At 34.2% G+C, this 15,652-nt stretch overlaps 3 protein-coding genes across 3 annotated transcripts; all 3 read left to right on the top strand.

Annotated features, from left to right (window-relative positions):
- On the top strand, positions 1–10,137 carry in (inturned planar cell polarity protein). The gene is made up of 9 exons (XM_023158747.2): positions 1–204; positions 674–935; positions 1,078–2,106; positions 2,606–2,884; positions 6,097–6,354; positions 6,412–6,654; positions 8,848–9,117; positions 9,231–9,367; positions 9,657–10,137. The coding sequence occupies exons 1-9, from the start codon at positions 86–88 to the stop codon at positions 9,766–9,768; spliced, it is 2,709 nt and encodes a 902-aa protein (XP_023014515.2). The 5' UTR covers positions 1–85; the 3' UTR covers positions 9,769–10,137.
- Positions 10,138–10,840: 703 nt separating this feature from the next.
- On the top strand, positions 10,841–11,945 carry LOC111504235 (S-methyl-5'-thioadenosine phosphorylase). The gene has a single exon (XM_023158749.2). The coding sequence runs from the start codon at positions 11,088–11,090 to the stop codon at positions 11,916–11,918; it is 831 nt and encodes a 276-aa protein (XP_023014517.2). The 5' UTR covers positions 10,841–11,087; the 3' UTR covers positions 11,919–11,945.
- A 1,379-nt stretch (positions 11,946–13,324) lies between these two features.
- On the top strand, positions 13,325–14,395 carry Pfdn2 (Prefoldin 2). Its single transcript, XM_023158750.2, has 2 exons — positions 13,325–13,551; positions 13,705–14,395. The coding sequence occupies exons 1-2, from the start codon at positions 13,412–13,414 to the stop codon at positions 13,994–13,996; spliced, it is 432 nt and encodes a 143-aa protein (XP_023014518.1). The 5' UTR covers positions 13,325–13,411; the 3' UTR covers positions 13,997–14,395.
- The last annotated feature ends 1,257 nt before the right edge of the window (positions 14,396–15,652 follow it).

Raw genomic sequence — 15,652 nt, 5'->3', positions numbered from 1 at the left:
TTTTGTTTACAAGGTTTCTGAAATTAAACTGTCACGTTCTTTCCAGCAGTCATTGTGTATTGTCGCTATCTCGGGAGTTCAAACGATGGAATCTCAGAGACTTCTAGGTGCAGTGACTTTGAATAATAGCGAAAGCACCTGTACAGATGAAGAGGAATGGAGCGATGGGTCAAGTTACAGTTCTTATTACTCAGATTCAGATAGGTATATTTAGATACCATTTATATACTTTCATTGTGAATATGTCATTGAATAAAGGGATTTCTCGTTCATTACATAGAAATTGGTAAACTTCCGAAGAACGGAGGAAAAATATTGAATACATAAATGTGTGGATCATGCAAGGTTTCTCTCAGATACAAGGTATTTTCGAAAATCAACATTGAATCACACCAAAAACGCTTTCTATTCAGTTTGTACTCAAAACATTCGTAATGGAATTGAAACAGATCTCAAAGACAGAAACGCTATATAACTTAATATCATCATATAACAAATTGGGCATTTGCAATATTAGGTTCAGTAGACTGAACTACAAAAGATATGAATATAAATTCAATTGAAACTCATTATACATCGATGCAGTTACATAGATATCTCTGTCTCTCAAGAACCAATCTCTCATAAAAATAGGAAAGGGAATATACAAAAATGGAGGAGTTTTCTGTTTCAGTACTATACCCGATTGGGAACCGTATGTAGATGACTTCACCGGGGAATTACTTTATATTGAATGTCATCCATTTGTTGTTCAAAACAACAGGGAATCCAAGAGCAAGACACCCCCAGAACCTTTAGCAAGAAGCCAATTGAGACGTAGCACCAGAGGCAAATTCTTGAGACTTCTAAGAAGACGTGAAAGTAAGAGACGTAGTAAGAAGAACCAAAAATTAGTTGACGTTAATGAACTTAACACATCCAAAGTGAAATTTCAGGTATTTTATGTTTGTTCACATTTTATTGAACATTAATGTTAGGTTTATTTTGTTTTCTGAAATCAAATCTTTGATTTGGAAACTCAAATAACATTTATCTGTCTCACTTGATATCATGCAGGCATTTGATAATATTTTTTAGGATTTTCAAGAGGGCGAAGAAAAAGAAGTAATGTTAGAGATTGATTCTGAAAATCGACATAACTTGAGCAGCGACAAATCTCTTGCAGAGTCTTTGTTAGGTTTGATAGTAAGCACTTTGTCAGATGGCAATAGAGTGATGATAGCTGGTTTTTCTTATGACAGTAAAGCAAAGCAGGAGAGAAACATCAAAATCGGAGACTGGTTGAAAAGTATTAATAATATCGAAGTAAACGTTCATAACTTGGACGACATCCTTCAGAAGTTCATAAATAGAGATGATGTTCTTCTGAAACTACAGAGAGTTGCAGGTATAGAAGTAACGAAAGATCCCCCCATAAATGAGTTGAACATCGAGTCAGATTTCGTCAGGGAACTGCTCAATTCTAAATCAGACATAGAGGACAGTTTGCTGGAAGCCTTATGCAAATATTCAGCTGGTATCGTTTATGTTGATACTGAGAAACTCAGTGAAACTAATCAGAATAATGAAGATGTCATCTATTGCTTTCCAAAACCTATCCAAAAAAATGTCCTTTGCCAATCACGTGGAATGTTCATAACGTTGAACCATTTATTGGAGGAAATGACTGCGACAAAACCGAAAGTGTCATCAATGAAATGCAACGGACATTCAACTCATGTCGTCTACACGAACTTCAACAAGAACTTGCTTCTTTTTATGTTGCCGAACTATCGAGCTAAAAAAGAAGAAATTATATTGATGAATAACGAAATAATAAGGCATTTACAGTTCTGCTACGAAACTGTGGATAAAAGTTTTTCTTCGGAGCAACACCTCAGTCAGATCGATCACTTTTTTATGAGGTTTTTCACGAGGACTTTGAGCAGCAGGCCTTGGACAACCATGCAAGAGTTCTCTCTACTCCAGAATTTAGGTTTGGAAGAGGGAAGTTTTCAATTCGAAGAAGTCATGACGGTGGCTCAGACTTTGTGTCTGCCTGATGAAGCACAGGTACAAATCGATGATGCGCTCTCTGAATTAGAAGCAAGTGATTACAGAGATTGGGTGAGTTGCTAGTATAAGTAAGGAATTGTGAAGATAATTCTGTATGACTTTTAAATCATTCGATAGAATATGAAATCATTTTCTCAACGTGTTAGGAATCACACGTTAAAAGGTAAGGCCTCGTTAATCCATAGCTCGCACAAGTTTCGACTTCTGAGGGTTGTCGTTCGTAGGGGTGCGACAGCTGGTTAACAAAAAACATATTTTAAACAGGTTTTTAAACGTTATAATGCGAGTGGCCATTTCCGTAAAAAAGTTGGCGTGAAATTTTCACTTCATGACTGGCACTGAAAAATGAACCTCACAATATCATGGAATATCAATGGGATTTAAATCCGGACTGCGCACTGCGCACAGTCCGGATTTAAATCCCATTGAACATGTTTGGGGTGAGCTTAGGAAACGTTTACAGAGATATGTGCCGTTCCCAGAATTTTTTTTCTGAAAACACATTGTCCCACTCAATGCAGATATTTGAATATTGAGGTTTTTGTTGTAGAATGAAGAACCCTTGGACTGCCAACGACTCTTCACTATATTAGGCAGCGCACTCTTTCATTCAGGATATCTGCTCGCGACACATTTCATTCACGAGGATCTGATTGACGTCTATTGTTTTTGTAAGTTGCAAGGGCTTTTTCATCTCTCAAGAACGGAACCTGTGAAGTCGCTGGTGCTGTGGAAAGAAGTTTTCCCATATTCGTGCAATAGGCTTCAAAACTCAAACGTGAAAGTCCCAGACGGAAGGAGGTATTTACTTGTTGTTGAGAGTGCGAAGGTATTGAATTCATTTGAATACATTAATAACTTTTATTCAAGAAGTATGAGTGTGTTGATGCTTGCGGAAAGGTTATACAATCTAGATCTAGATTATTGATAGCTGTGTTGTTATCTCAATATTAAAATCGGCAGACAAAAGTCATTATGAGTATTCCATGAGTATACTTTTCAATATACTCTAAATGTGTATTTCTTTAATTTTTTTATGGAAAATTCATAGCCTCAATCAGAAAAAACAACCTCCCTGTATATTTGCCGAGATACTTTCATGCGGAACAACATCCCTACTTTAACTAGTATATATCTCATGAAAATCTTAATGTATGTCAAAACAAAAATCAATTACTTTGAGAAAGTCGGAGATATTTCAAAGTATGCCACTAGAAATTCTAAAAATTTGCGACTGGGCAGGGTTAATCATGCATTCTTTAAAAAAACTGGAATCTACAGAGGATGTTCTCATTTCAACTTGCTTCCTCACAATATCAAATGTTCGTCCGTAATAATCTTCAAAAAAGAACTGAGAAAGATTATGAACAAAGGTTACTTCTACAATATACAAGAATTTGAAAATTATTTAAAAACTATAAATAGTAGTACATAACCAATAAATAAACCTTTTTAGCATAATTAGTGGGTTTACCTGCGCTCTAGTTTTGTGTAAGGCCAGTTGGTATATTGTAATGTTATCTGGACCTGTATCTTAGTTGAGTTTTTCAGTTATACATAACTCACATATGTGTATACTAACACACAAATAGTGTATCGGTGTACACAGTGTATTAGTATATACATGGATTTTATCTCCAGTATACTAAGTTTGTATCTGTTGTATGCTATTTAATTGTACATAATTCATATTTTATGTAATTTCCATAAGCTTACCTTGGTTTATATCCTTGTTGACGTTCACAATCCATGTCTATGGAAGATGTGTTTAGTATATATACCTTATACATTTTACATTTCATTTTATGTATTTCTGACTTACCTTATCCATATAATAGTGGCAATGAAGGAGAAAATAAATATCTATCTATCTATCTTTGAGTTCGTCAAGAGAAAGGCTATTATATACAGTGCATTTCTTTAATGTCCCCCCCCTTTGAAATTTGGGATAAATTGACAGATGAAACTTTCAAGATGGCGGCTGGGCGCCATCTGGAAAAAAATTAAATGGAAAGGGAGGTCTTGTGACACATCATTTTGAAGCTCCTGACGAATACCTCATAACCCTAGAATAGGAAGTCAACATCTTCACTTACTACAAAATGGCGGAACATTTAATAATTTCCTGAAGACAAACACATTAATATCGATATTTCTAGAAATATTTCTTTTTATCTGCCGTATGGCAATTCCAACAGCCCGGTAAGGTTTGTAAAGTTATTTTTTATTTATAAAAACGACAAAAAATGTCAGTACGACAATGAACATCATTGTTCAGTTGGAATATTCTCATTTAGTTTTCGGTTTTACTAGTAGAAAGGTACCACGTCAACAATCTCTGAAATGGTCAATTATCATCCATTGGAAGAAAAAATTGAAGCGATTTTTATTTACGGTGCGGTGCGTAACTTTCACGAGACCGAAAGGATTTTCAATGAACGTTTTTCGAATCGTCCTATCTGTAGAAAATATTTGACGAAACTTTTATCCGAATTTACAACTACTGGTAGTGTACATAACAAAAAAACCCCGGTCATCCGTCCATTCCGGAAGAAGAGCAAGTGCAAATAATTGGTGAGATGGTGAACAGTCTACTTATTTCGTCGCAAATATTTGTGAGGTGTATCCTTCTACTGTTTGGAGACTGTTGAAGAGAAATAGGTATCATCCATAGAAAATAAAATGGTTCACTGATGACCCTGATCGAAGAACAGAATTCTGCGAAATCATGACGGAAACCATTGCAAGGAATCCTACCTATCTCCACAATATTTGTTTTAGTGACGAATGTACATTTTTTTCAAACGGCAATGTTCACAGACAAAATTGTCGTTATTGGAGTGATACCAACCCTCACGTTTTCCGGGAAATACATACCCAATATCCAGAAAAAAAATATCGTTTGGGCAGGAATATTGGGAAACCATATTGTAGGACCTCTATTTATTAATCGAAATTTAACAGTGGAACTGTATTTGAATATGCTGGAAACTACTGTTGACCCTCTCATCACTGAAATCGTCGAAGCGAATCCTAATGAATTCGATATGGATATTGTATTCCAACAAGATGGAGCACCACCACATTACTCCAGACAAGACAAGAAACTATTTGGATACTACTTTTCTCGGTCGTTGGATTGGCCGTCGAGGTCCTACAGAATGGCCAGCCCGCTCGCCAGATTTGACACCTTTGGACTTTTTTTATGAGGTTATTTGAAGCAAACGGTGTACGAAACTGAACCTGCTTCAATATTGGATATACGGCAGAGAATAATAAATATTTGTAGAGATATTGACGTTACTGTGTTCGAAAATGTTCGGCGTGAAATATCGGATAGGCTGTTCATATGTCAAGAAGTTCAAGGCAACCATTTCGAGCATCTTCTGAACTGACCTGAAGCTTATTACCTCATATATGTAGTTAAATGTCAATGTATTGCGGCAATTATTAAAGGTTCCGCCATTTTGTAGTAGTTGAAGATATTGACATTATATTCTAGGGTTGTGATGTATTCGTCTGGAGCTTCAAAAAGATATGTCACAAGACCCCCTTTCCATTTATTTTTTTCCCAGATGGCACCCAGTCGCCATCTTGAAAGTTTCATCTGTCAATTTCACTTCAAAATGAAGTATTCATGCATTAATTTCATTATCCCAAATTTCAATTATTTGAGTTGACCTGTTCAAAAAATAAAAGGGGGGGGGGCATTAAAGAAATGCACTGTAAATTGAGATATGGAGCTACAGAAACATTAAAATGGACAAAACTTTCAAACAATCTAATACATAGTTTTCATTGAATTAAAAAGCGAAAATCTATTGAGAGTTGTCATTGCATCTTTCATCAATTTCAAACACAATTTTGTCAAAAGGAATGTGCCGTTGTTACACTTTGTCTATTAATATTAATACGGAGGAGCAAAGAAAACATCTCCATTATCTGATTTCAGCAAGTTTCACTTTATATGCGAAAATCTTCCATTGAAGTGTCTTGAATAGGCTTGTATTTTCTTGTGATTTATGTAAATTCTCTTTTCAGGATTTATTGGCAGTATTAATGGAAGCAGGAGGTTGTACTGAACCATCAGAAAATAATATGGGTCCGGATGCTTTCTACGTGGAAGAAGCACAAGCAACTTTAGCCCATATTCAAGAGCTGGGTCTAAGTGAATTGTGCGAGCGACTGTTATCTTTGGATCCATATCCTCAAATCACCAAACCTGTTCCTCAGGTCAACAGGCGTAAGAGTGATTTCATGAATATAAACTTCTCCAAGGCAGGCTCAGCATCTGTCAAGGTAATAGAACCATGAAAAGTTTCACTAATCGAATGAATCCAATTATATAATTGACAGGATTCGTTGACAGCGCCCAAGCGCGAAGTAACATCGATATTGAAGAAAAGAAGTTCTGATCAGAACTACGTAGCACCGTCAAGTTCTTCTAACTCTCTCCAAGATGATTCCTTCGATGGCCAGTCCGAAGGCTCTGGTAGTCAGGGAGGTTATAGTGAGATAAGCGATGATTCACGGAGAAACCTTAAAAGGGGCTCGAAGTACGACTCCACTGAGGAAGACTCTGACCCTGAGGATTATGCTGTAAGTGGTTAGTTTGTATATGTAACAGTGGGGCTTAAAATTTCGTAGGATAACATGGAAACAAATTTTTTTTGATAAAATTTGATTTTATTATTCAATATAGTTGCCTTCGAGAGCGATACAGCGATTATAGCGGTCATACAATGTTTCGATACCATTTTTATTGTTTGATTTGTATTTAGCCTCAGAAGAGGCCCCAGTTTCGACGATTACTTCTTCATGGGCGCTAAATTTCTATCCATTGAGCAATTTTTTGAGGTCTGAGAAAAAAAGTCGCTGAGGGTTAGATCTGGAAAATACGAAGGCTGCGGAAGCAATTCGAAGCCCAATTCATGCAATTTTGCCATCGTTTTCATCGATTTGTGACACGGTGCATTCTCTCAAGGAAATATCACTTTCTTTTTCTTCAAATTGGGCCGGTTTTTCGCGATTTCGTCCTTCAAACGCTCCAATAACGCTATGTAATAGTTGCTGTTGAAGGTTTTTCTTCTTTTAAGATAGTTTATGAATATTATACCATGCGCATTCCAAAATACTGATACCATAACCTTGCCAGCCAACTGTTGCCTCACAATAGAATAATATAACCAGTAGGCTCTCTTACCACGTGATCCGCCCAAGTTGCCGGGGATCTTCAACTGCTCTTTGGATGAAATTCTCATCCAACGGTTCCAGTGCTGTAGTATCGAAGGATTCGACGGTTCCACGGGCATCATATTAGTTATAATAAACGATCGGAAATTGATATTGTGTTCAGTTTATTCGCTGTTGTTATTATTGTTTTCAATTTTTGTAGTTGGTTATTGTTTGTTTTATTATTAAGTGCAATTAAGTGGGAGATGTAAAAAAGACATTATTATATGAGCGCACGCCTATGGTAAAAGAACGTTTCGAGGTCCCCCGAGAACTTTGTGAATTTATGAATTAAAGTAGTGGGAGTGGACTTACTGGTTGATTTTTACTGTGGTTGCGTCTTTGCACGATTTAGAGCTATCTCGGTCAACTTCACTTTGCAATCATCCAAAATTATTTTGTGGACTTTTTTTATGTTTTCTTCAGTAACAGCCTTTTTGGGGAGTCCACTGTCTGCATCATTTTACCTCGTTTAAACTTAGCAAACCACTTCTCAACGGTTGATTGTCCTGGTGCAAAGTCCGAATAATGCTATGAAGCCAAGTCTTGGCTTCGACAGTATTGTTTTCGCCATGAAGCAATGTTTTATTAACACACGAAATTTATCTCACAAATGAGCTGTGAAATGTATATACGTGCCTTTTGAAGGTTAGGGTTGACTAAAAATTGGTTATTTCAATATTTATATTGGAAATCGTGTCAAGTATACATAAAAATAGGGAGAACTATGAATCTACAGCTACAGCCACATACCACACAAGGCAGTCAAATGAACTGAATCTACCAATTCCAAAAACATGTTTGGTTCAAAACTTGTTGATATATAATGAAATTAGGATATACAAATAAACTTCCCAATGAAATCAAAGAGACTCCTTTTGTCATATTCAGAAAGAAATGTACAAATATATTAAGTGATAAAGCCTATTATGACCTTCAAGAATATTTTGATGATGCCCTGTAATTTAGAATGTGTGAAAATTGCGATTGTACTGTGTGTGAAAAACATTTTTATTCGTTGTCCTAGTTCTTGTCATGTAATTTGTATATAAAGTTTATATTTTATTTTAATCATTTACATTTTATACTTCATGACATATGACATTGTGTTTATAACAATAATTTTATTCTTAAAACAATAAACATATTATTAATCAATCAATCAAACGGATTCAATACTAGTAACGCCATTTGTGTCTTAGTTTACGGACTTTTCAACCCACTTAATAATTATTGCTTAGATTTTGTTATGATTTGAAATTATGAGAAGGTATTTTTGGTGTTGATACTTGGGCCATAGATCAGATCGCACTTGGCACTTCTATTTTTTTGTACTGAAAAGGTTAGTTGAATTAATTCAAGTTTTACCACTTGATTTTCTTTCCTGGACAGATCCACGGTTTATGTTTTATATTTTACTTCAATCACTTCTGACATCTATTTCCCCATTCTGGAACCCTTCAACTGCATTTTTGAATATATTTACTAGCCTTTGAAATATTTGAATACAATGAATACTCTTTAATCCTAGTATTTACTTTTTGGCTTCAATATCAACAGGAGGGAAGCCAGCTGAGTACAGGTAGCTATGATATATCGGAAATACGCCAGTACATTCTTTCGGAAACAGAAGACTTCCAGCCTCTACAACTAACTTCCGGAAATGAAAATGTTCTGTACCATTTCGTTCAGTTGGACATCGCTAAAGGAATATTGTTGTGTCCGCCAGAAAGTCCAGATCCATCTTTAACATACTCTTTTATAATGGATAATTTCAAGAGATGTTCTTTAAAAATGCATAAGCTATTCCAAAACACCCTGAGGTTCAAGGTGGGTACAACAAATATGAGTCATATTGAAATTTCTTTGGGTAATTGATATTTTATAGATGCTAAATAAAAAAGTTGATTAATTAGATATTGTGCAGTATTGAATTTTTACAGAATATGCCTGCACAAGATATGGCAAAGTCTGTGATGAACAAAAGTCTCATTGCAATAAAGGAACATGGAATGCTTTTCAATTGCCCTTATTTGGATGAGAAGGAAAAGAAATGTAAAATTACTTATTGGGTTTTGGGGTAAGTAAAATTAGTGTATGATGTTTCAAAGTATTTAGTAATTCACATTTAATTTCAAATAGTCAATAAACTAGTCATTAAATAATAAGTGAACGGGTATCTCTCACTCCCTTTATATATTGTTCTTACAAGCCTTGTTCAATATCACCTACTCTGGCCACCATACCAATTTTATAGGAGTTATGCAAAGGTTAGGAATTGATGGTGCTCGAAAAAATGTTATGGAATAACTATAATAAAATTTCAGAAAACTGTATCGAATGAAATGTTATTTTGTTTTCCTTTTTAGGAGAATTTTATATATGCCACAACCTAAAGAAGTATATGTGTGTTATCAAGACAGTATTCCACAAAATATGATTGAAATTGCTTTCAAACTATGTTCTACTAGTTTATGCTGATCTTTTTGTGACAAGGACAATTGTGGATAATCTTAAAAATTACATAATAATGTATGTGATGTAATCGGCCGTTACTTGAAGAAAATCTATAATGTATTCAAGAAATACATTAGTGTACGATTTTCACGAAACAGTTTTACAAAAACGCAACACGTGTTTTGTTACACAAGAGCTTCTTCAGGCGTGTCTAGACTAACTTAGGTATTCTACTACAAGAAACAGTTGCGTTTTTGTAAAACTGTTTCGTAAATAACTCACAATGGAGTGTTTCTTGAACATAATGATGTAGTAACAACGTATTGTATTTGATATTGAAATGTGAATATTATCTAGTTTTATATTTTTATAAATATATATTTATTTTCACGACTTTTCATCATATTGTTCTAAGCGGGGCAAGTTCGACCCTGTGCTTACTAAAATAGCATTGTGTTTAAGGGCAACATGCATGATCACTTTGGTGGGAGTATGGATGAGTCACTGGAAAAAGTGATAGTGATCAGCATGAGCTTGAAACATATATATGAAATGATTTCTCAATTTTTCTTCAAATTATAAAACCAAATCATTGGATATTTGAACAGTACAATGGTACAATCATTTTAATTTTTTTTCTGAAGTTTTCTTGTGTGTAGTATAGTGTTTTTTGTTTTGATTTGTTTTTATGTAAAATTTATAAGGATGTCAATGTTCTTTCTATTTTCTGCCTAAACATAAGGAGGTATGGATTATGTAATATTGGATGACCTTTCCTACCTCTGTACCATTAATAATAATTTGTTAGATTGAGAGCAACTCACTAGAAAATAGTTGAAATTGAACTTGAAACGGAATTGCTTGGTTAACAAAAGTCTGAGCATAAAAATTTCATCACATGGGAATAAACCTTCAAGATTGTTATCTGTCAAAAGGTTTATGGATAGGTGTCCTAGGTTCATTTAAATGCGTCCTCACTTGGTTTTTGTAAATTAAATTCGTTAACAACTGGCTGGAGTGCCTTAGTTGATGATGCCAATAAATGAAGAAGATGAAGTCTATTCCGTGCCAAGTGTCTTTTCTCTGATTCTTCTATATGGTATTCTGTGGTTTTCATGGTAATTTGTAATTGTTATCGTAATGATTTTAAAAAATGCCCAACTTGTTTTCAAAATTATGGAAATGTTTCATATCTAACAAATTAATTCAATGAATGTTAATCAGTGCCACAAAATGATGATATAGTAGTTTTACAATCTTTGGTTGTTGAAGATCACCTTTAAAACTACTTCATTTATGAATTTCCGGGATATACAAGCGTTTGATAGTCAAAAATTTTCAAAATGCCAAGTGTTAAGGTTGGAATAATAGGCGGTTCAGGACTGGATGATCCGGATATTTTGAAGAACAGACAAGAAAAGAAAGTATGCACTCCATTTGGAACACCTTCAGATGCTCTGATACTAGGAGAAATAGATAAAGTAGAATGTGTACTTTTAGCCCGACATGGTAGAAAACATGATATTATGCCCGGAAATATCAACTACAGAGCAAACATATGGGCACTGAAAGAGGAAGGTTGCACTCACATTCTTGCTACAACTGCAACAGGTTCATTACAAGAATATATCAAACCAGGTGATGTCGTCATTTTAGATAACTTTGTTGATAGAACATCCAATCGCAAGCAAACATTTTATGATGGAGAACCTAACCACCCAATTGGAGTATGCCATTTACCCATGGAACCACCCTTCTGTAAAAGAACACGAGAAGTGATAATCCAAGTGGCAGAAGAACTTGGCATTTCTGTACACAAAACAGGAACAGTTGTTGCTATCGAGGGACCCAGGTTCTCGACCAAAGCTGAAAGCATGATTTATCGGTCTTGGGCATGTGATGTTATTAATATGACATCTGTACCTGAAGTTGTCCTAGCTAAAGAAGCAGGCATCTGTTATGCATCAATAGCATTAGCTACCGACTATGATTGCTGGAGGGAAACGGGGGAGAAAGTGACTGTATCTGATGTACTGAAGATGTTTAAGCAGAATGTTACTAAGGTCACTAATATCGTTACATCTGCTGTAAAAAAAATTGGTCAACAAAATTGGGATAGTACCCTATGCGAATTAGCTGATACTGTCCAGAGTAGTGTTATGTTACCACATTAACACGCAAATAAATAATACTATAAAATATTTAGATATTTTTTTTTACAATTGATTATAAAGTTTTGTAGAGAAATGTAGGTTTTTATGGGTGGTGGAATATGTTATTTTTCTGTGCGTTCAGTCGTGTTTTTCCAAGGTTAACAGGAGCAGCTACAAGGCTTGATAATGCTATCTGTGATGGTAAATATGTATGTAAATTACGTAACTTACTGTATAATAAAATCATAAATATCTCAAATAGGTCGACTTTTATCAATGTGAACAAATACTTTTTTTACCCAAAAGTGAATTTAGGTTTGAAAAATAAAAATCTGCAATTCTGCTAGTGACCTCATAATTTAGGGGGCAAAATATTCGATCTTTCTTCTCTGCGTTTCAGGAAAGGTGAAGAAAATTCAGTTCCACCTTAAAAAGAAGATATTCGTACATAAAGACATTGTCTTTAATAAAAATCACGAACCTTACTATTACCGTAGTATAAAATATTACCTTTATACTATGCTACTACTAAGTTTATTATTTGTTACAACCAATTTTTGCAAGGACTTAAACCTAAAATGAACTATCGGTTATCAAATCATTTCAGTCGTATATAATGTTTGACAATATCGAATACTGTTATTGAAAAATGAAAATCACGTTTAACTACGCAATTGCATTAATTTAGAATATTTTTTATTTCTCGAAATTTTTCTTCACAATAACAAAAATATAACTGCAATTGTTGTACATATAATCTAGGCAGCACTGACAAGAAATGTTTGAAGTTGATTGTTAAAATGCATTGGAATTTATAAAATAGGTACATGAAAATTAATTTATGAAATCTGAATATCTGAAATTAATGCAATTGTATATTTAAACGTGATTTTTTATTGTGATCAACTTTTTATCATATTTTTCGAAATTGTCAAAAATAAATATACCTACTTTACTTATGAGCAAAATTCATATTTTTTTGACCTTGTATACGACTAAAATAAATAGTTAAGGGATGGTTGCATTTTAGGTTTCAATTTTTACAGAATATTTGATGAGATTTTTTTTCCTGAAATTGATTATATAAAAGTTTTCCATATGGTTTCAACTTACTGATACATTATGAACGTTTATTCAAATCTGAGTCTGAGAATGGGGTCTCAAGAATGATACAGGAAAATCGACTTAAGCTGTTCTGGTTCCGGATATATATGGAAGAATAATTGAACATTTCAAAATTGAATTTTTGCTGTATCTTTTTTACTTGCTATGCAAATAATGACTACATGAATTGCCCCTCAACTAGGTACTTCTTTGTCCTAAGTAGGTTCTAGCTCGTAAAACCCATTTTATAAACTCTTCCTCTTTCCTGTCTTCACTATGTGCCCATTGCTCATTGACAATATGACAATTGACAATGACAAATTCAATATTTCCATGTTTCTATCTGTCTGTTGTGCGGAGGTTAAATTTCTCGTCTCGATCTTCACTAAAAAAGAAATTGTTTCATCGAAATGGCAAATAATCAAAAGAAAAAGTCAGACAAAGGTAATACTCCAGAGGAAATATTAAGCGGATTTCATTCGTTAAGAGCCGAACAAAGAGCACTTTCTGGTAAATTATCAGAATTTGAATTAGATCTGAATGAACACAAGTGAGTACTTTCTGCTTAGATACCTTTATTATTTTGAATTAAAGTATCAAACGCTGATTTTTAATCATTATTTATCATAAATAAGAACTTGGTAACGTCCCTTTACCTGAAATTCTATTTATATTTCTGACACTCATAACCTGTCTTTTCCAGAATGGTCATCGAGACATTGAAAAACGTGAATGAGGATAGAAAATGCTTTAGATTAATAGGGGGCATTTTAACAGAGAGGAAAGTGAAAGATGTACTACCAGTATTGATTACAAATCAGGAAAAATTGAAGGAATTCATTGAAAAACTCCATGAACAAATAGCTAAAAAGGGACAAGAAATCAATGAGTACAGAGAAAAACACAATATCCGATTTAGGGGTCTAGATAATCCAAAACAAGACGAGCAACCTGTATCCACTTCAGAAGCCAGAGGAAATGTGTTAGTTTCCTAACGATAATACTTGCTATCACACTCATTTTTTGTCATGCTACATACTAACAAGTTATTTATTCATTTTATAGCCGCTCATAGGGTATATCATTAACGAGAACTGTTTTATTTTGAGACATAACTGATGGCTAACAGATAAATATTTCGACTGTTGTCATATTTGAGAACTTTTGGAGGCACCATAAGTTCTAATTTTGCTTTTCCGTTGTCTTTTCTATCTCTGAATTTTCCAGTAAATTGATTATTAATTGTCAAGTATATGATATAGTGAAAACATGCGAGTAATCCTATTTTATTTGAATAATTTCTCATGGGTGCTGTATTTCAACCCTTTATATTTTCTAAATCAAATTCTGCATTTGAAAAACTATTAGCATTAAACATTTGTTACAAAGCACAATTATTATTATTCACACACACACGTCTTTAATTTTTGAATACCTGCAGGGTTATTCTGCAAAAGTGGCTATTGCTATAGTACCCTACAACATACATTGAATATATACAGTGTGGACATAAAAAACCTCCCTATGACAAGATGTAATGATCATAGAAACTTTACATAAAAAGTATTTTTGAAACTTTTTGATGAAAGAATATGATGGTGCGGTATCAGTCACTGTCAAGAAAATACTATCAACCTTTTTCTAAATAGAAAAGAGAATCATGTGATGTCTTGTTCGAAATTAGCACTGTGTCGAAGTTTTCTGGGTTTTTTGGCCGTGGTCTGCGAGATTTTATGTCTGACGTTCCGTCTACTACTGCGGTAGACATTATCAAAGGTGATGAAGTAATGGTCGATGTGCCCAAGATGTTTCCAATGCCAAAACTACAATACTGTATTTGACTCAGGTTTTATATTATTGTTGGTGAGCGTAGCTTGGTTTCTCTTAGTTTGATTAGCTTACCTTGTTTGTGCACAATTAAGGGCAGGTAGCTAGATTTTATTAATGTTCATTGCCTCTTCCTTTCTATAGAGATTATCCCTGTGCATCTGAATTTCCATTGCTTCTATATATTCTTGGATAATAGTTTTGAGTTTTATTGTGTATATCTGTGTCTTCAATTGAGATAATGTGACTGTCTTCTTTGAGAGAAAGTTCGGCTACAGCTGATTTGTCGGTTTGAGGCGATAATTTCTTTTGTATTCAGAGAGAACAGTACCTATATACTTCTTTTCATGGTTTCAATATGAACTGACCCGCAGCTACAAGAAATTCTGTACATCCCGGGTGTTGCTGAAGGTTCTCTGTCTATGCCAAATTTTCAAAGTTTTTTCAATTCATTTCCTGACAATAATGAGTTCTCTCTAATAATTAATTTCTCCAGATTATGATTTTACGTTATTGCCTGAGAAAGCTATTCCTCATGTCAAAAACGTATTACTCTTGTGTTTTTATAACCAAAAACCTTAAAGAAAACTGTACTAGTTTTTTGTTATTCCAGCGTTTTTTTATACAATGGTTTGCTCTCGATCTTTGACGAAAAAAATTTGAAGCAGTTTATTGATGAATATAGTTTTTCAATGGAACAATTAGTAAATAGGCAAAAGGTAAGTTATTGGTGTAATGAGAACCCACATTTATTTTGAGAAAGGCAGACACAATATTTAGATTCACAAGATATACTGTAAAATCGAATCAGGTCTGTGATTGGT

The sequence above is a fragment of the Leptinotarsa decemlineata genome, unplaced genomic scaffold, assembly GCF_025532065.1.
Source record: "Leptinotarsa decemlineata unplaced genomic scaffold, Ldec_3_MD MMD2_tig00000882_RagTag_RagTag, whole genome shotgun sequence".
Taxonomy (NCBI): Eukaryota; Metazoa; Arthropoda; class Insecta; order Coleoptera; family Chrysomelidae; genus Leptinotarsa; species Leptinotarsa decemlineata.
Note: the sequence above shows the minus strand (reverse complement) of the source record. Positions and strands in the feature narration are given on the sequence as shown.